The following is a 21,866-nucleotide window of genomic DNA, read 5'->3' on the forward strand; positions in this document are numbered from 1 at the left end:
CCCCGACCTCACCCCGGCGGCACGACCTCGCCCAGCCCCCCACCCCGACCTCGCGCTGGCCCCCTGCGGCCTGACCTCGCGCTGGCCCCCGGCAGCCCGACCTCACCCCGGCCCTCTTCCCTCTCTCTTACCTCTGCGGCCCAACCTCGCCCCGCCCCCCCCCCCCCCACCCCCACTTACCCTGGCGGGCCGACCTCGCCCCCTTACCTTGGCTGCCCGACTCCACTACCTCGGCCCAGGCAAAGACGTACCAAAGTCCGGAAATACCCAGAGTCCGGAACAACCTCGGTCCCGAGGTTTCTGGATTTCGGACGGTAAACCTGTACTACTATTTTACTCACTATAATAAAACTACACAATAGAGTAAAAAAATGGGAGGTGGAGAGGGGGAAAACAAGCAAGCTTCTGGGTCTATTCAATACTGCAGACCAATGTTCCAGTTTAGTTGCGCAACCACGAGGCTGTCTAAAGCACTCGTGCAGGCCGCTAGCCGTTTTTTCAATTGAAAAAAACCACAGTATGCACAGAAGTTTGAATGGGTCGCGCAGTCTCTTAAAGGGGCCGCACCCCCCAAAAAAAATTAGTGTGAACAGTGCTGTAAACACATCCATATTTCACAAGATTTCGCTATCAGTAGAACACTAGGTATATAGTGACGAGAATAAGATTGTAGCCTGGTAAACATCTCATTGTTGCCTTGTTTTGCAAATAGTGGAGTAAAGCTTGAGATTGCACAACAGACTGTCAAAGACAGCTGATGCGGCAAATGCACTATATGGTGTAATAGCCAATGACAAAGACCCAAGGTGACTCCAGGTTCAATCCTTTGTTGTTCTTAGCCATATATTACGCTGTTTTCTTATAGATTCACCATAAGTAAATTCAATGACAGTACAGAAAACTAATCATTTTTAATTGTTATACTAGCTGAGAGTACAACAGTTTAATCTCCAGACATAGGATAAGATATTTTTTTCAGAATTAAGTTGTCTTGTATTTTGTACTGAAGAAAAGCATTAAATATATCTGAGATTTAAGCAGATCAAATAAAAAGTTGCATACCTGAAGCGTACACTGCAACACTTGTAAATTGCAGTGGTCCAGGAACAGCACGAGGCCAGGAAGACAGCCCTTATCTTTAACAATGGCTTCTCTATTTTGTGGTTCCGAAGCCAAGTCCCTCAGTTGACTAACTACAGACAAAGCATCCATCGCTTTGCGTGTCACTCACTGTAACTTTGCACAAACAATTGGGTTACAATTATTATGCAATTATAATCAACAGGTTTTAATTATCAGTCGTAGAAGTTGCATTTTAAATTAGAAGTTTTAGTACTCTGATATGTTATTAAATTATGTAAATACATAAATATAATATCCAAATATTACACAAGCTTTCCCCACATACAGACCTAAATAAAATTAAAAAACAAACAAATTTGGCTGATTAAATTATAATATATGTTGGTGCATGTACATTCAGTACAAAATTTTAAATTAATTGTGTAGAGAGTCAACTAGCAAGGGACACATCCTCTACCTATTTCTCAATTTATTTTCACTTACAGGTCTCCTTAGGCCATGTCTTTAATAGGGATGTCAGGGCAGGTGACTGTTAGCAGTCATACAGGAGTCACGAATAGTGGAAACCTACCATCTAATTTTCCCTCCCCATGAGGAGATGCTTGGCTTTCACAGTGTTCCTCTTTGCACAACATTGCTAAGTTCAGTAACATGTTTGAATTAAGAGGAAATCAAACATGTGCCTGTACATTACATGGCACCATCAAATGAATGTTTTTAAAATAGACACTAATCAATTCTTCACTAGTATATGCAGTCAAACAGACGCACATATTTTAGGGCTAGTCTTGAATTTTGTGCAGCGAATATTCTGTGCCCCTTACATAATAAATTATTAAAAAAGCTATGACAATTTATCTCTTTTTTTTTTAAAAAAGAACAGAAATCGACTGTGTTCAAAATACATTGAGACTGTCACTTAAGGTTTCACACATGCAAAGTTCTATGTCAGGATTTTAAAAAGCAGATCATAAAAATTTACAACATGGAAGGAGGCCATTTCGGCCCATCATGTCCGCGTCAGTCGACCAAGAACTATACAACCCAATCCCACTTTCCAGCTCTTAGTCCTTAGCCCTGTAGGTTTTGGCACTTTCAGTGCACATCCAAGTATCTTTTAAATATGGTGAGTGTTTCTGCCTCTACCACCCTTTCAGGCAGTGAGATCCAAACCCCCACTACCCATTGGGTGAAGACATTTCCCCTCATATCTTCTCTAAACCTCCCCCCCATTTACTTTAAATCTATGCACCCTGGTTGTTGACTCCTCTGTCAAGGGAAACGGGTCCTCCCTATCCACTCTATCCAGACCCCTCATAATTTTACACACCTCATTCAGGTCTCCCCTCAGCGTCCTCTGTTCCAAAGAAAACAGACCCAATATCTCCAATCTTTCCTCATAGCCAAAATTCTCCAGTTCAGGCAACATTCTTGTAATTCTTCTCTGCGCCCTTTCCAGTGCAATCACATCTTTCCTGTAATGTGGTGACCAGAACTGCAAGCAGTACTCCAGCTGTGGCCTAACCAATGTTTTATACAGTTCAAGGATAACCTCCTTCCTCTTGTATTCCATGCCTCGACTATTAAAAGCAAGTATTCCATTTGCCTCCTTAACCACCTTATCTACCTGGCCTGCTACCATTAGGGATCTGTGGACCTTCACTCCAAGGTCCCTTTGTTCCTCTACACTTTTCAGTGTCCTACCATTTAATGTGTATTCCCTTGCTTTGTTAGACCTCCCCAAATGCATTACCTCACACTTATCTGGATTGAATTCCATTTGCCAATATTCTGCCCACCTGACCAGTACATTGATATCTTCCTGCAATCTGCAGCTTTCTTCTTCATTATCAACCACACAGCCTATTTTAAGGTCACCTGCAAACTTCTTAATCATACTCTCAACATTCAAGTCTAAGTCATGGATATATACCACAAAAAGCAAGGGACCCAGCACTGAGCCCTGCGCAACCCAATTGGATACAGCCTTCCAGTCACAAAAACACCCATTTACATAGGGTAAATAAGATTAGAGAGATGAACATGTGGCTCAAAGACTTGTGTGGGAGAAATGGCTTTCGATTCATGGGGCACTGGCACCAATACTGGGGTAAGAGGGAGCAGTTCCGTTGGGACGGGCTCCACTTAGACCGTGCTGGGACGAGTGTCCAGCGAATTGAATAACTAGGGTTGTATATAGGGCTTTAAACTAAATAGTGGAGGGGAGGGTTCAGGTGAGTGGAAAGTTAAAATGTCAAAGAGCAAGGAGAAGACACGGTAATGGTGGGGGAAATGATAGCCAGAGTGTGGCAGGAAGGGACAGAATGTATAAAAATAAGAGTGTATCAGAAAGTGGGGTCAAAGCAGGGAAAAATGGTAAAAAGAAACAATTAAAAGTTCTTTATCTGAATGCATGCAGCATTCGTAACTAGATGAGTCGATGGTACAAATAGATACAAATGGGTATGATCTGACACCCATGACAGAGACGTGGTTGCAAGGTGACCAAGACTGGGAACTAAATATTCAGGGGTATTTGACAATTCGGAAGGATAGACAGAAAGGAAAAGGAGATGGGGGTAGCTTTGGTAACAAAGAATGAGATCGGTGCAGTAGTGAGGAATGATATTGACTCAGAAGATCAAGATGTAGAATCAGTTTGAGTGGAAATAAGAAACATAGAAAATAGGTGCAGGAGTAGGCCAATCGGCCCTTCGAGCCTGCACCACCATTCAATAAGATCATGGCTGATCCTTCACCTCAGTACCCCTTTCCTGCTTTCTCTCCATATCCCTTTAGCCGTAAGGGCCATATCTAACTCTCTCTTGAATATATCCAATGAACTGGCATCAACAACTCTCTGCGGTAGGGAATTCTACAGGTTAACAACTCTCCGAGTGAAGAAGTTTCTCCTCATCTCGGTCCTAAATGGCTTACCCCTTATTCTTAGACTGTGACCCCTGGTTCTGGACTTCCCCAACATCGGAAACATTCTTCCTGCATCTAACCTGTCCAGTCCCGTCAGAATTTTATATGTTTCTATGAGATCCCCTCTCATCCTTCTAAACTCCAGTGAATACAGGCCCAGTCGATCCAGCCATCCCGGGAATCAGTCTGGTAAACCTTCGCTGCACTCCCTCAATAGCAAGAACGTCCTTCCTCAGATTAGGAGACCAAAACTGAACACAATACCCCAGGTGAGGCCTCACCAAGGCCCTGTACAACTGCAGTAAGACTTCCCTGCTCCTATACTCAAATCCCCTAGCTATGAAGGCCAACATATCATTTGCCTTCTTCACCGACTGCTGTACCTGCATGCCAACTTTCAATGACTGATGTACCATGAGAACCAGGTCTCGTTGCACCTCCCCTTTTCCTAATCTGCCGCCATTCAGATAATATTCTGCCTTTGTGTTTTTGCCACCAAAGTGGATAACCTCACATTTATTCACATTATACTGCATCTGCCATGCATTTGCCCACTCACCTAACCTGTCCAAGTCACCCAGCAGCCTCTTAGCATCCTCCTCACAGCTCACATTGCCACCCAGCTTAGTGTCATCTGCAAACTGGGAGATATTACACTCAATTCCTTCACCTAAATCATTAATGTATAGTGTAAATAGCTGGTGTCCCAGTACTGAGCCATGCGGCATCCCACTAGTCACTGCCTGCCATTCTGAAAAGGACCCGTTTATCCCGACTCTCTGCTTCCTATCAGCCAACCAGTTCTCTATCCACGTCAGTACATTACTCCCAATACCATGTGCTTTCATTTTGCACACCAATCTCTTGTGTGAGACTTTGTCAAAAGACTTTTGAAAGTCCAAATACACCACATCCACTGGTTCTCCCTTGGCCACTCTACTAGTTACATCCTCAAAAAATTCCATAAGATTTGTCAAGCATGATTTCCCCTTCATAAATCCATGCTGACTTGGACCGATCCTGTCACTGTTTTCCAAATGTGCTGCTATTTCATCTTTAATAATTGATTCCAACATTTTCCCACTACTGATGTCAGGCTAACCGGTCTATAATTACCCATTTTCTCTCCCTCCTTTTTTAAAAAGTGGTGTTACATTAGCTACCCTCCAGTCCATAGGGACTGATCCAGAGTCGATAGACTGTTGGAAAATGATCACCAATGCATCCACTATTCCTAGGGCCACTTCCTCAAGTACTCTGGGATGTAGACCATCAGGCCCCGGGGATTTATCAGCCTTCAATCCCATCAATTTCCTTAACACAATTTCCCGCTTAATAAGGATATCCTTCAGTTCCTCCTTCTCACTAGACCCTCGGTCCCCTAGTACTTCCAGGTTATTTATGTCTTCCTTCGTGAAGACAGAACCAAAGTATTTGTTCAACTGGTCTGCCATTTCTTTGTTCCTCATTATAAATTCACCTGAATCTGACCTCAAGGGACCTACGTTTGTCTTCACTAATCTTTTTCTCTTCACATATCTATAGAAGCTTTTGCAGTCAGTTTTTATGTTCCCGGTAAGCTTCTTCTCATACTCTATTTCCCCCCTTCTAATTAAACTCTTTGTCCTCCTCTGCTGAATTCTAAATTTCTCCCAGTCCTCAGGTTTGCTGCTTTTTCTGGCCAAATTATATGCCTCTTCCTTGGATTGAACACTATCCTTAATTTCCCGTGTTAGCCACGGTTGAGCCACCTTCCCTGTTTTATTTTTACTCCAAACAGGGATGTACAATTGTTGAAGCTCATCCATGTGATTCTTAAATGTTTGCCATTGCTTATCCACTGTCAACCCTTTAAGTATAATTTGCCAGTCTATTCTAGCCAATTCACATCTCATACCATTGAAGTTATCTTTCCTTAAGTTCAGGACCCTCGTCTCTGAATTAACTGTGTTACTCTCCATCTTAATAAAGAATTCTACCATATTATGGTCACTCTTCCCCAAGGGGCCTCACACAACAAAATTGCTAATTAGTCCTTTCTTGTTGCACATCACCCAGTCTAGGATGGCCAGCCCTCTAGTTGGCTCTTCGACATATTGGTCTAGAAAACCATCCCTTACACACTCCAGGAAATCCTCCTCCACCGTATTGCTACCAGTTTGGTTAGCCCAATCTATATGTAGATTAAAGTCGCCCATGATAACTGCTGTACCTTTATTGCACGCCTCCCTAATTTCTTGTTTGATGTTGTCCCCAAACTCACTACTACTGTTTGGTGGTCTGTACACAACTCCCACCAGCGTTTTCTGTCCCTTGGTATTCCGCAGCTCCACCCATACAGATTCCACATCACACAAGCTAATGTCCTTCCTTACTATTGCGTTAATTTCCTCTTTAACCAGCAAAGCTACCCCACCTCCTTTTCGTTTCTGTCTATCCTTCCTGAATGTTGAACACCCCTGGATGTTAAGTTCCCAGCCTTGGTCACCCTGGAGCCATGTCTCCGTGATGCCAATTATATCATATTCATTAATTGCTGCCCGAGCAGTTAATTCATCCACCTTATTATGAATACTCCTCGCATTGAGGCATAGAGTCTTCAGGCTTGTCTTTTTAACACACTTTGCCCTTTTAGAGTTTAGCTGTAATATGGACCTTTTTGATTTTTGCCTTGGGTTTCTCTGCCCTCCACTTTTACCTTTCTTCTTTTTATCTTTTGCTTCTGCCCCCATTCTTCTTCCCTCTGTCACCCTGCATAGGTTCCCACCCCCCTGCCATTTTAGTTTAACCCCTCCCCAACAGCGCTAGCAAACACTCTCCCTAGGACATTGGGGATGGGGAAGTCACTGATGGGCATTGTCTATAGGCCCTCTCTAGGCCCCCTAAAATAGTATAAATCAAAAAATAATGGAGGCTTGTAAGAAAGGTGTAGGCAAAAGGACATAGACTAGCTAAGTGAGTGGGCAAAAATTTGGTAGATGGAATATAATGTTGGAAAGTGTGAGGTCATGTACTTCAGCAGAAAAAAATCAAAGAGCAAGTTATTATTTAAATGGAGAAAGATTGCAAAGTGCTGCAGTACAGTGGGACCTGGGGGTACTCGTGCATGAAACACAAAAGGTTCGTATGCAGGTACAGCAAGTGGTCAGGAAGGCCAATGGAATCTTGGCTTTATTGCAAAGGGGATGGAGTATAAAAGCAAGGAAATTTGCTACAGTTATACAGGGTATTGGTGAGGCTACACCTGGAATACTGCGTGCAGTTTTAGTTTCCATATTTCCGAAAGGAGAAACTTGTTTTGGAAGCAGTTCAGAGAAGGTTCACTAGGTTGATTCCGGGGATGAGGGGGTTGATTTATGAGGAATGGTTGCGCAGGTTGGAATTCTCATTGGAATTCAGAAGAATGAGAGGTGATCTTATCGAAACGTATAAGATTATAAGGGGACTTGACAAGGTGGATGCAGTGAGGATGCTTCTGCTGATAGGGGAGTCTAGAACTAGAGGGCACAATCTTAGAATAAGGGGCCGCCCATTTAAAACTGAGATGAGGAGAAATTTATTTTCTCTGACGGTTGTGGATCTGTGAAATTCGCTGCCTCAGAGAGCTGTGGAAGCTGGGACATTGAATAAATTTAAGACAGAAATAGAGAGTTTCTTAAACGATAAGGGAATAAGGGGTTATGGGGAGCGGGCAGGGAAGTGGAGCCGAGCCGAAGATCAGATCAGCCATGATCTTATGAAATGGCGGAGCAGGCTCGAGGGGCCTAATGGCCTACTCCTGCTCCAAATTCTTATGTTCTTCCTGCCTCCAAGCCAATTTTGGATCCAACTTGCCACTTAGCCCTGGATCTCATGGGTTTTTATTTTCATGACCAGTCTGCTATGTGGGACCTTATCAATAACTTTGCTAAAATCCATACACAATACATCATTCGCAGTGCCTTCATCTACCCTCCTGCTTACTTCCTTGAAAATTCAATCAATTTAGTCAGACACGACCTTCCCTTAACAAATCCATGCTGACTGTCCTCGATTAATCCATGTCTTTCCAAATGAAGATTTATCCTGTCCCTCAGGATTTTTTCCAATAATTTTCCCACCACCGAGGTTAGGCTGACTGGCCTGTAATTACTCGGTCTATCCCTTTCTCCCTTTTTAAACAAGGGTACAACATTAGCAGTCCTCCAGTCCTCTGGCACCACACCTGTAGCCAGAGAGGATTGGAAAATGATGGTCAGAGCCTCTGCTATTTCCTCTTTTGCTTATTTTAACAGCCTGGGATACATTTCATTAAATAGTACGACACTGAAAAGTGTAGAGGAACAATGGTACCTTGGAGTGCAGATCTACAGATCCCTAAAGGTAGCAGGCCAGGTAGAGAAGGTGGTTAAGAAGGCATATGGAATACTTGCCTTTATTAGTCAAGGCATGGAATACAAGAGCAAGGAGGTTATGCTTGAACTGTATAAAACACTGGTTAGGCTGAGTTCTGGTCACCACATTACAAGAAAGATGTGATTTGCACTGGAAATGATGCAGAGGAGCTTTACAAGAATGTTGCCTGGACTGCAGAATTTTGGCTATGAGGAAAGATTGGAGATGCTGGGTCTGTTTTCTTTGGAACAGAGGAGGCTGAGGGGAGACCTGATTGAGTTGTATAAAATTATGAGGAGCCTGGTTAGAAAGGATCGGTTTCTCTTGGCAGATGGGTCAACAACCAGGGGACATAGATTTAAAGTAATTCGGGAGGTTTAGAGATATAAGGGGAAATTTCTTCACCCAGAGCGTAGTGGGGGTCTAGAACTCACTGCCTGAAAGGGTGGTATAGACAAGAAACCCTCACCACATTTAACAGATACTTGGATGTGCACTAAAAGTGTCGTAACCTACAGGGCTATGGACCAAGAGCTGGAAAGTGGGATTAGGCTGGATAGCTCTTGGTCGGCTGGCATGGACACAACTGGCCAAATGGCCTCCTTCTGTGCTGTAAATTTCTATGATTCGGGCCTGGGGATTTATCCACTTTCAAAGCTGCTAAGCCCGTACTTCCTCTCTCACTATGTTTATCTCGTCTAATATTTCACACTCCTCCTCCCTCATCGCAAAGTCTGCATCGCTTCTCTCTTTTGTGAAAACAGATGCAAAGTATTCATTAAGAATCATACTGACGTCTTCTGCCTCTACACAAAGATTTCCTTTATGGTCTCTAATAGGCCCCACTCGTTCTCTAGTTATCCTCTTGCTCTTAGAAACATAGAAAATAGGTGCAGGAGCAGGCCATTCAGCCCTTCCAGTCTGCACCGCCATTCAATGAGTTCATGGCTGAACATGAAACTTCAGTACCCTCTTCCTGCTTTCTCGCCATACCCCTTGATCCCCTGAGTAGTAAGGACTTCATCTAACTCCCTTTTGAATATATTTAGTGAATTGGCCTCAACTACTTTCTGTGGTAGAGAATTCCACAGGTTCACCACTCTCTGGGTGAAAAAGTTTCTCCTCATCTCGGTCCTAAATGGCTTACCCCTTATCCTTAGACTGTGACCCCTGGTTCTGGACTTCCCCAACATTGGGAACATTCTTCCTGCATCTAACCTGTCTAAACCCGTCAGAATTTTAAACGTTTCTATGAGGTCCCCTCTCACTCTTCTGAACTCCAGTGAATACAAGCCCAGTTGATCCAGTCTTCCTTGATAGGTCAGTCCCACCATCCCGGGAATCAGTCTGGTGAATCTTCGCTGCACTCCCTCAATAGCAAGAATGTCCTTCCTCAAGTTAGGAGACCAAAACTGTACACAATACTCCAGGTGTGGCCTCACCAAGGCCCTGTACAACTGTAGCAACACCTCCCTGCCCCTGTACTCAAATTCCATCGCTATGAAGGCCAACATGTCATTTGCTTTCTTAACCGCCTGCTGTACCTGCATGCCAACCTTCAATGACTGATGTACCATGACACCCAGGTCTCGTTGCACCTTCCCTTTTCCTAATCTGTCACCATTCAGATAATAGCCTGTCTCTCTGTTTTTACCACCAAAGTGGATAACCTCATATTTATCCACATTATACTTCATCTGCCACGCATTTGCCCACTCACCGAACCTATCCAAGTCACTCTGCAGCCTCATAGCATCCTCCTCGCAGCTCACACTGCCACCCAACTTAGTGTCATCCGCAAATTTGGAGATACTACATTTAATCCCCTCGTCTAAATCATTAATGTACAATGTAAACAGCTGGGGCCCCAGCACAGAACCTTGCGGTACCCCACTAGTCACTGCCTGCCATTCTGAAAAGTACCCATTTACTCCTACTCTTTGCTTCCTGTCTGACAACCAGTTCTCAATCCACGTCAGCACACTACCCCCAATCCCATGTGCTTTAACTTTGCACATTAATCTCCTGTGTGGGACCTTGTCGAAAGCCTTCTGAAAGTCCAAATATACCACATCAACTGGTTCTCCTTTGTCCACATCCTCAAAAAATTCCAGAAGATTTGTCAAGCAGGATTTCCCTTTCACAAATCCATGCTGACTTGGACCCATCATGTCACCATTTTCCAAATGCGCTGTTATGACATCCTTAATAATTGATTCCATCATTTTACCCACTACTGAGGTCAGGCTGACCGGTCTATAATTCCCTGCTTTCTCTCTCCCTCCTTTTTTAAAAAGTGGGGTTACATTGGCTACCCTCCACTCGATAGGAACTGATCCAGAGTCAATGGAATGTTGGAAAATGACTGTCAATGCATCCGCTATTTCCAAGGCCACCTCCTTAAGTACTCTGGGATGCAGTCCATCAGGCCCTGGGGATTTATCAGCCTTCAATCCCATCAATTTCCCCAACACAATTTCCCGACTAATAAAGATTTCCCTCAGTTCCTCCTCCTTACTAGACCCTCTGACCCCTTTTATATCCGGAAGGTTGTTTGTGTCCTCCTTAGTGAATACTGAACCAAAGTACTTGTTCAATTGGTCTGCCATTTCTTTGTTCCCCGTTATGACTTCCCCTGATTCTGACTGCAGGGGACCTACGTTTGTCTTTACTAACCTTTTTCTCCTTACATATCTATAGAAACTTTTGCAATCCGCCTTAATGTTCCCTGCAAGCTTCTTCTCGTACTCCATTTTCCCTGCCCTAATCAAACCCTTTGTCCTCCTCTGCTGAGTTCTAAATTTCTCCCAGTCCCCAGGTTCGCTGCTATTTCTGGCCAATTTGTATGCCACTTCCTTGGCTTTAATACTATCCCTGATTTCCCTAGATAGCCACGGTTGAGCCACCTTCCCTTTTTTATTTTTACGCCAGACAGGAATGTACAATTGTTGTAATTCATCCATGCGGTCTTTAAATGTCTGCCATTGCCCATCCACAGTCAACCCCTTAAGTATCATTCGCCAATCTATCTTAGCCAATTCACGCCTCATACCTTCAAGGTTACCCTTCTTTAAGTTCTGGACCATGGTCTCTGAATTAACTGTTTCATTCTCCATCCTAATGCAGAATTCCACCATATTATGGTCACTCTTCCCCAAGGGGCCTCGCACAACGAGATTGCTAATTAATCCTCTCTCATTACACAACACCCAGTCTAAGATGGCCTCCCCCCTAGTTGGTTCCTCGACATATTGGACTAGAAAACCATCCCTTATGCACTCCAGGAAATCCTCCTCCACTGTATTGCTTCCAGTTTGGCTAGCCCAATCTATGTGCATATTAAAGTCACCCATTATAACTGCTGCACCTTTATTGCATGCACCCCTAATTTCCTGTTTGATGCCCTCCCCAACATCACTACTACTGTTTGGAGGTCTGTACACAACTCCCACTAACGTTTTTTGCCCTTTGGTGTTCTGCAGCTCTACCCATATAGATTCCACATCATCCAAGCTAATGTCTTTCCTAACTATTGCATTCATCTCCTCTTTAACCAGCAATGCTACCCCACCTCCTTTTCCTTTTATTCTATCCTTCCTGAATGTTGAATACCCCTGGATGTTGAGTTCCCAGCCCTGATCATCCTGGAGCCACGTCTCCGTAATCCTAATCACATCATATTTGTTAAATGTATTTCTAAAACATCTTTGGGTTTTTCTTGATTTTACTTGCCAATAGTTGTTCATGTTCTCGCTTTGCTTTCCAGCTATCTTTTTTAATTGCACCCCTGCATTTCTTATACAATGAAGTTTCTGCTGTGCTGAGTTCTCGGTATCTGTCAGAAGCTTCCCTTTTTTCTTTATCTTACCCTGCATGTCCCTTGATATCCAGGGCGCTCTAGATTTGTTAGCCCCACCCTTTTTTTAATAAAGGGAGCATACTTGCTCTGTACCCTCAGGATCTCCTCCTTGAATGCCTCCCACTGCTGATACTGATTTACCATCAAGTAGTCGCTCCAGTCCACTTTGGCCAAATGCCATCCCAGCAAAATTGGCTTTACCCCAATTGAGAACTTTTATTCCTGGTCCACCTTTGTTCTTTTCCATAACTACCCACGATCTTACTGAATTATGATCACTAGCACCAAAATGATACCCCTTCCACCTGCCCCTCTTCATTCCCCAAATCCAAGTCCAGATCCGCCCCCTCCCTTGTTGGGCTTGTTACATACTGGCTAAAGAAGTTCTCCTGAATGCATTTTAGGAATTCCACACCCTCTGTACCATTCACCCTTTCTTTTTCCCAGTTAATATTAGGGTAGTTAAAATCCCCCACTATTACACCTCTATAGTTTTTGCACTGCAGCAATTTGCCCACATATTTGTCCTTCTATCGCCCTCTGACTGCTTGAGGGTCTATAGTACACTCCAGTAGTGTGATCACCCCTTTTTTTTCTTTAATTCAACCCATATGGCCTTGTTTGATGACCCCTCTAACATATCATCCCTTCTCACAGCTGTAATTGATTCTTTAATCAATACTGTGATAACCCTCCTTTTTTTAGCCCCTCTGAAAGAAAGCCAGTCATTTTCTGTTGTTTTCATCTAAATGCTAATTTATCTTAGAATTATCTAGAGAAATTCGCCTCTACTTGACCTCATGAAGGCACAGCAACTGGCTTTCAAGGGACTAATTACACACAACTGCACTTTAGCAGAATACATTGCAGCTGAAACTCCTCAATCCTGTTGTAACTGCAGTACTCCCCCTCCCCTTTTATAGGGGGCACTTGTAAATTATATGATTTTATTGCCCCCAAAAAATAAAAAATAAAAAAAACACAAAAAAAAAGGGCAGTTGAAAAGTGGCTGGAGTGTTCCCCAGATCAGGGGGCACTTGATTTAATGTTAATTACGTTTTACTCCAAAAGAGTTGTATTCAGGTACCCCCTCCCCTTTTATAGAGGGCACTTGTAAAATATATGGTTTTAATGCCCCAAAACAAAAATCACAAAAAAACCCACAAATAAAACAAAAAAAAAAACATTTATTAGAAAAAGGGGCAGTTAAGTGTCTGGAGTGTCCCCCAGATCGGGGGGCACTTGATCTAACGTTTATTTTGTTCCTCCCCCTCGCAAAAGAGTTGTAACTGCAGTACTCCCCCTCCCCTTTTATAGGGGGCACTTGTAAATTATATGATTTTAATGCCCCAAAAAAAAGAAATCACAAAAGGAAAAAAAAACACAAAAAAAAAGAGGGCAGTTATAAGTGTCTGGAGTGTCCCCCAGATCGGGGGGCACTCGATCCAATGTTTATTTTGTACTCCCCAAAAGAGTTGTAACTGCAGTACTCCCCCTCCCCTTTTATAGGGGGCACTTGTAAAATATATGGTTTTAATGCGCCAAAAAAAAAAATCACAAAAAGAAAACACAAAAAAACATTTATTAAAAAAGGGGGCAGTTAAGTGTCTGGAGTGTCCCCCAGATCGGGGGGCACTTGATCTAACATTTATTTTGTTCCTCCCCAAAAGAGTTGCAACTGCAGTACTCTTTGGGCACCCAATGTGGAGGGGAGCGGGCAGGTTGGAAGGCCTCCTCGTAGGATTGTTCCTGGGCATGGCCAAGGGGGCCATCAGCCGGTCCAGGCAGCGGGCGTTCAGCCCGACTGCCTGCCTCTCTTCCGCGGTTACATCCGCGCCAGGGTGTCCCTAGAGGTGGAGCACGCGGTGTCCACTGCTCGCGGCCTTCCGCGAGAGGTGGGCGGCGGAGGGACTTGAGTGCATTATCACCCCCCAGCAAACAAATTTTAATTTGATTTTACGTGTTTTAAAGTTTAATTTGTTTTATTTGCAGGGTTTTTTTTAGTGTCCCCCTCCCTTTTTATAGGGGGCACTTGTAAAATATATAATTTTAATGCCTCCAAAAAAAAAAAATCAAAAAAAACCCAAACAAACAAAAAATATAAAAAAAAGAGGGCAGTTAAAAGTGTCTGGAGTGTCCCCAAGATCAGGGGGGGGGGGGGGGGGGGCACACGATCTAATGTTTATTTTGTTCCCCAAAATAGTTGCAACTGCAGTACTCCCCCTCCCCTTTTATAGGGGGCACTTGTAAAATATATGGTTTTAATGCCCCCCCCCCAAAAAAACATTTATTAAAAAAAGGGGCAGTTAAGTGTCTGGAATGTTCCCCAGATCGGGGGGCACTTGATCTAACATTTATTTTGTTCCCCCTCCCAAAAGAGTTGTAACTGCAGTACTCTTTGGGCACCCTATGTGGAGGGGAGCTGGCAGGTGGAAGGCCTCCTCGTAGGATTGCTCCTGGGCATGGCCAAGGGGGCCATCAGCCGGTCCAGGCAGCGGGCGTTCAGCCTGACTGCCTGCCTCTCTTCCGCGGTTACATCCGCGCCAGGCGTCCTTAGCGATGGAGCACGCGGTGTCCACCGGTACGCTCGCGGACTTCCGCGAGAGGTGGGCGCCGGAGGGACTGGAGTGCATCATTACCCGCAGCAACCAAATTTTAATTTGATTTTATATGTTTTAAAGTTTAATTTGTTTTAATTGCCGGTTTTAGTGCCCACCTCCCCTTTTATAGGGGGCACTTGTAAAATATCCGAATTTAAAGCCCCCCCCGAAAAAGAAATCACAAAAAAAAGGGCACGTGAAAAGTGTTTGGAGTGTCCCCCAGATCGGGGGGCACTTGATTTAATTTATTATGGTTTTTCCAAAAGAGTTGTAACTGCAGTACTCTTTGGGCACCCTATGTGGAGGGGAGCAGGCAGGTGGAAAGCCTCCTCGTAGGATTGCTCCTGGACATGGCCAAGAGGGCCATTAGCCGGTCCAGGCAGCAGGCGTTCAGCCCGACTGCCAGCCTTTCTTCCGCGGTTACATCCGAGCCAGGGTGTCCCTGGAAATGGAGCACGCGGTATCCACTGGTACGCCTGCGGCCTTCCGCGAGAGGTGGGCGCCGGAGGGACTAGAGTGCATCATCATCCCCGGCAACCAAATTTTAATTTGATTTTAATGTCTAAAGTTTAATTTGTTTAAGTTGTCGGTTTTAGTGCCCTCTTCCCCCCCCCCCGCCGCCTTTAGCCAGGGGGCACTTGTATAGTTTGTGTTTTAGTGCCCTCAAGAAAAAGAAAAAAAGGGGGGGGGCACTTGAAAAGTTTTTGGAGTGTGCCCCACCCCTTTAATCAGGGGGCACTTGATTTGTTTTCTACAAAAATAGTTGTAATTGCAGTACGTTTCTTTCACCTCTCATCCCCAACCTGTAATTGTGCTCTAAATTCCCCCATGCCTGCAACATTTAACCCCATTCTGCATTCCCTTTCTCCCAAGTTATACCATCCCTCTCCAGCTTCTTCTGGCTTCCAGTGCTCCCACACCTCTAGGATAATTATCTACTGCCCTCAGACCCTCTTTGACCTGAAAACTGCACCTTGTCTTGACTGTGTATGCCATGGGAGATACACATTTTAATTTGTTTTCTCTTTTTCAATGCTGTATAAAATTAATATATTCTCAATAGATATCACATACCTACATTTAGTGCCTAGGAAATGGTTGACAAATGAGCCTATATTATGCAGCTAAATATGGATTCTGTCGCTGGTGGTGATCCATAAGTATCAAATATTTGTAATTTGCAAGCAGTGCTTTAAGACTTCGCTTTGAGTGAAACAGTATCTGCTCCATTTCAATATTGATGTTACATACTCACTTTTATTCTATAGCAGTGCATATCATGGCAGTCTTTAAACTTATTTTGGAATACTATACAATGCTGCAATTGTAAAGTGATTATGGTCATACTTGTACTGTACATTAAATATGGGTGCCAATCCTATAATAATGTAGTGGGTGCATGGAACATATTACAAGCTGGAAGCAGCAACATGTAGGCACTACATAGAAATACAACATTGCAGTAGAAACTAAGCTTATCTCCCCCTCTCCCAAAAAATAAAGTGGCAGAATTTGTTGTTTTCTTGCAAAATTCAACTAGTTTCTGATTTTATCAAACTTTAGTAACTAGCCAAGCTGACCAAAAATACCATTGGTTATTTGTTTATGAACATAAAGTGCAGCCCTTCGAATGCTTTATTTAGCTGCAATGCCCATACATTGTCTTGAGAGATGCAGTATAATAAAGGATGCCATATCCACAACAAAATTGCAGCCTTCATTCCATGATCAAATTCTGATACACATACAATACCACTAATAGATTGCACACTGGGACAAAGTAGGTTTTGTTTTATCTTTGAGAATAGTTGCGCAGACTAGGTAGCTTTAAAAATAACAGTTAAAAATTGACATCACAAAATCAGATTACCTCCTCCAGTATAACCAGTGGTAATGATGTGGCAGTGATCTGATCTCTACTTCCCTCCTAAAACTTCTGAAAGGTTGGTTAGTCCAAAGACGGTAAAACCTGAACAAAAATATAAATTGGAATTTTGTTTAGGCTCAGCCAGGTGTCTGGCATGTACAGAGAAGCACATTACTATGCTTAAGAATCTCAAAACCAACTATTGACAAATCCATAGGAGTTCCTTTGCCCGATATCTTTGCCACACTCTCTACGCATAGGGAGATACCTCAAGCATTTCACCTTGGAGTCAGATCCCAATTAGACCACACTTACCATCCCTCAAGGAGGATAGTTGGAAGTTGATCATTAGACTGATAGCATGGTTTTGCTAAGTAGACAGCAGAAAGCAGGAACCCTTCATGGCCACCAGGGTAATCAGCACAACTCACCCCAATAAAATGTGTAATTGCAATGCCACCATCATCTGGACTATGTCACGGATGCACATCATACTTCATTAAACAGTGATTCTACCCGTTGGAGGTCCAGAGCTTTGGCAGCAGCTGCTTGTCTCTCTCCAATTATGGTCGGTACAAAACTCTGGATACGCCTGTGTTTTCAAATATATTTGAGAAAATATATTTTGGATTGGAGCATGAGGCGTGGGGTGTATCAGAAGTTGGAGAAAAGAGAAAGAGAATAGTGGGGAAAATAAAATGGAAGCATTGAGGGAAGTGTGGGCATCAGAAGGGAGATTTGGGGTTGGTGAGCAGTTAGGAAGGGTATGAGAGGAGTTTGGTGGGGGTACTGTGCAATTGGAAGAGTACTATAAGGAGTTGGAGAAAGGAGTGAGAAGTGGTAGTTGTGTTATGGTGAGCTGAGAATAGTTGGGAGTTGGGCACTTGTAAGTGACAGGAGGTATCGGGAGTGGGGCAATTTAAGAGTTGTTGGTAACACAGCATTGAAGGGAAGCAAGTAACACGCAGTTACTGCTTGTTAGAAACTCCTGGGGGACCCTTGTTTAATTACAATATTTATCTTTTTAAAGATAAATGTTCCATAGTTAACTGCTTCATAACAGACAACTACTTTGCATTAAATGTGTTCCAATGGGCATTTTATTTAGATTGCCCACAGCAAAGGCTTAAATCACTACCAGAGGTAAATAACGAACGCCTCAACCGCTATGATATAAATAAGCCAATCCATCATATTGGTGATTGGAGCGTGGGCAGGTACTGAAGGAGCGGCGAGGTCGGGGCGAAGGAGCGGCGAGAGATTGAAGAGGGACGTGATCGGGGCCCAGGAGAGGCGTGAGTTTGGGGCACAGAAGAGGCGAGGACCCATGGGCAGCACGGGCCAGCCCACACTGCGATGTGTGTGTGAACTAGGTCCGTGCTGTTCCAGTCGTCTTGGTTAATCTTTGCTACTGGATCAAGATCTAACTCTGTCAAGCCCGTGCGGTGGCTGGTGTGCAACGGTCACATGTTAAAAAAATCCAAAGCACAGGCATCTTCCACCCTTCAAGATTTAGTTCGGACCTGGAATTTTAGGTCCATCATTGAACACCTGTGAACCTTTTGACATGGAAGCAAGTCATCCTCGATTCGAGGGACTGCCTATGATGATGATGAAGAATCCATCATATAACACTAACGTAAGCAACATTTATATTAGGTTTAATAACTGAATATGCAGTACCAACGCAGCCACCCTTTTTGTAAAATAGTGAATGAATCAAAATGTTGTGTGTAGATTCTTAAAAGGTTTATTTTGACAACAACTTAGTGGTTATAGGCCACTTTGTGTCGAGAACCACCTGTGTGTGCAAGTTTTGGGCTCTATGTTTACAGACTAAGTGTAAGCTAAATATCTATTTAAATCTGGGAGTGGACGGCTTCAAAAATGCCCCATTGCATGTGTGCGGATTCTAGCTCCGCAGCGGAGCTACCTACTCTCATCCCATTTTTCTGCTCTTCCCCGCTCCCTATAGAAGCTTCAGGTTCTAAATGTGCGCCTTTTTTCAAAATCAATCATGTAACACTGCAACATTATAAACTGGAAACATCATCATCATGGGCAGTCCCTCGAAATCGAGGAAGACTTGCTTCCACTCTAAAAGTGAGTTCTTAGGTGACTGAACAGTCCAATACGGGAATTACAGTCTCTGTCACAAGTGGGACAGACAGTGGTTGAAGGAAAGGATGGGTGGGGAGTCTGGTTTGCCGAACGCTCCTACCGCTGCCGGCGCTTGCTTTCTGCATGCTCTCGACAACAAGACTTGAGGTGCTCAGCGGCCTCCCGGATGCTCTTCCTCCACTTAGGGCGGTCTCTGGACAGGGACTCCCAGGTGTCGGTGGGAATGTTGCATTTTATCAAGGAGGCTTTGAGGGTGTCCTTGAAACGTTTCCTCTGCCCACCTGGGGCTTGCTTGCCGTGTAGGAGTTCCGAGTAGGGCGCTTGCTTTGGGAGTCTTGTGTCAGGCATGCGAAGAATGTGGCCCGCCCAATGGAGCTGGTCGAGTGTGGTCAGTGCTTCGATGCTGGGGACGTTGGCCTAATCGAGAACACGGATGTTGGTGCGTCTGTCCTCCTAAGGGATTTGCAGGATCTTGCAGAGGCGTCACTGGTGGTATTTCTCCAGCGATTTGAGGTGTCTACTGTATAGAGTCTACGTCTCTGAACCATACAGGAGGGCGGGTATCACTGCAGCCCTGTAGACCATGAGCTAGGTGCCAAATTTGAGAGCCTAATCTTCAAAAACTCTCTTCCTCAGGCAGCTGAAGGCTGCTCTGGAGGCAGTGTTGAACCTTGTCGTCGATGTCTGCCCTTGCTGATAATAGGCTCCCGAGGTATGGAAAGTGGTCCACGTTTTCCAGGGCTGCACCATGGATCTTGATGACTGGGGGGCAGTGCTGTGTGGCGGGGTCAGGTTGGTGGAGGACCTTTGTCTTACAGATGTTTAGTCTAAGGCCTATGCTTTCGTACGCCCCAGTGAAGATGTTGACTATGACTTGGAGTTCAGTCTCTGAATGCGCACAGACGCAAGCGTCGTCCACGTACTGTAGCTCGACGACAGAGGATGGGACGGTCTTGGAAGTGGCCTGGAGATGACGACTGTTGAACAGGTTCCCACTGGTTCTGTAGTTTAGTTCCACTCCAGCAGGGAGCTTGTTGAGTGCGAGGTGGAGCATTGCAGTGAGGAAGATCGAGAAGAGGGTTGGCGTGATGACGCAGCCCTGCATGACCCCGGTCTGGCTGTGGATTGGGTCTGTGATGGATCCATTGGTCAGGATCACGGCTTGCATGTCGTCGTAGAGCAAGCAGAGGATGCCGACAAACTTTTGGGGCCAGCCGAAATGGAGGAGGACACTCCATAGTCCCTCGCGGTTAATAGTGTCGAATGCCTTTGTAAGGTCAAAGGCGGCCATGTACAAGGGTTGGTGTCGTTCCCTGCATTTCTCTTGCAGTTGTCGCACCATAAAGATCATGTCCGTTGTGCCCCGTAGTGGACGGAATTCGCACTATGACTCCAGGAGGAGCTCCTTAGCCACAGAGAGAAGATGGTTGAGGAGGATTTAGCGATGACTTTCCCAGTGGCTGATAACAGAGAGATTCCTCTGTAGTTGCCGCAGTCGAACTAGTCCCCCTTTTTAAAGATGATCACGATTACTGCATCTGAGATCTCCCAGCACGCTCTCCTCCTTCCAGATGAGGTCATGCATTCGTGCCAATAGTGCCTCTCCGCCATACTTTAGTGCCTCAGTGGGGATTCCATCCGCTCCGGTTGCCTTGTTGATCTTTGAACTGGTGGAGGGCCTTTTCTATCTTGTGCAGGGCTGGGGTTTTGCTGAGATGGTGGCAGGTAGCTGCGGGATGGAGTCGATGGAAACGTATCTATAAGCATAAAATGTTGTGCCCAAATAGGTATTTTTTCCCTCACTACCCCTCCCATAGCTACTGACGGGGGACAGGGTTACTTGGCATATTCATATGTTATTTATAATCTCATCTCATGTTACGTTTGCTAGATGCAAGAATAGATTGTATTGGGAGTCCAGTTTAGTTCTCAGCTGGGAATCTCTCCTGGATTCTCAAAGGAGGTCCTGCAGAGAGTGATGGGAGCTGGTGCAAGGAAAGTACACTAAGCTACACAGCCTTCCTGAGAGGGACACTTAATGCTATTGATCCAGCAACGCGGAATACTTTTGTACAAAAACTTTAAAAATGTAAAAGGATAAAAGAGCTAGTAACTGCAGCAAAAATATTGGGAGCAGAGATAGAATATTTATAGTGATGCAGCTGTCAGTTCTATGGCAGAGGGACAGAGTTGTTTTTAAATTGGTGGCTGGTAGAGGCTCAGTTGTTGGGCGGGCACAGCACCATCTAGTGAGCAGAGTCCTGCAATTAACAACTATTTGCGTACAGAATTTCCTATTATAAATGTTGATAAAAAGTGTTACATCAAAATTGCCACAGGAAGCAAGATATGTGGAGACAGGGGGCGTACATAAACAAAATATATCCACACGTGCTCGAAATAGACAAATTGTACTGACAGGGGCAAAGTACATCACACACTATTTTAGGCTCATTCACACCTTAGTCTCCAATAATGAAACTCAGTCCAACTCTCCGCGGCAGTCAATGCACCAGGTGTCACTCTCAACAGTGAAGCACGGTCGCTTTTAAACCGACACAGAGCACTTAATAACCCCGCCCGCGGGATACACCACCTCAGGCTGAATCCCGGGCCCGGTGACCACTCGACTGGAGGTGGTGAAGAATCCTGGCGGTGGGGGTTGCAGTGTTGAGTACAGCGGTGGTATCCGGTTAAAAGTGAGTAAACCTGAGCCACGGAAGGAACGCGCGCGAACAGCCACCTGAATAATGCCCTGCCCTCCCACTCGGTCGGGCTCGCTCACTCACTCACTCCCTCCTTGATCCTCACACTCCCTCCCTCCCTCCTAGATCCTCACACTCCCTCCCTCCCAGATCCTCCCTCCCTCCCAGATCTTCACTCCCTCCCTCCCTCCCTCCCTCCCAGATCTTCACTCACCCCCTCTCCCAGATCCTCACTCCCTCCCTCCCAGATCCTCACTCCCTCCCTCCCAGATCCTCACTCCCTCCCTCCCAGATCTTCACTCACCCCCTCTCCCAGATCCTCACTCCCT

General features: G+C 44.8%; 1 protein-coding gene across 5 annotated transcripts in view; it reads right to left on the reverse strand.

Moving 5' to 3' along the window:
- Positions 1-21,866, reverse strand: part of armc1l (armadillo repeat containing 1, like) — a 52,224-nt gene that overhangs the window by 30,136 nt on the left and 222 nt on the right. For 2 of the 5 annotated variants that reach the window (XM_070885486.1, XM_070885482.1), the window contains exons 2-3: positions 16,715-16,813; positions 1,063-1,236 (exon numbers count right to left, since the gene is read on the reverse strand). In XM_070885486.1, the coding sequence (XP_070741587.1) occupies positions 1,063-1,212 (150 nt within the window). In that variant the 5' untranslated portion in view covers positions 1,213-1,236; positions 16,715-16,813. The other 3 variants (XM_070885484.1, XM_070885483.1, XM_070885485.1) reach the window with 3 other exon arrangements.

The sequence above is a fragment of the Pristiophorus japonicus genome, chromosome 7, assembly GCF_044704955.1.
Source record: "Pristiophorus japonicus isolate sPriJap1 chromosome 7, sPriJap1.hap1, whole genome shotgun sequence".
NCBI lineage: Eukaryota > Metazoa > Chordata > Chondrichthyes > Pristiophoridae > Pristiophorus > Pristiophorus japonicus.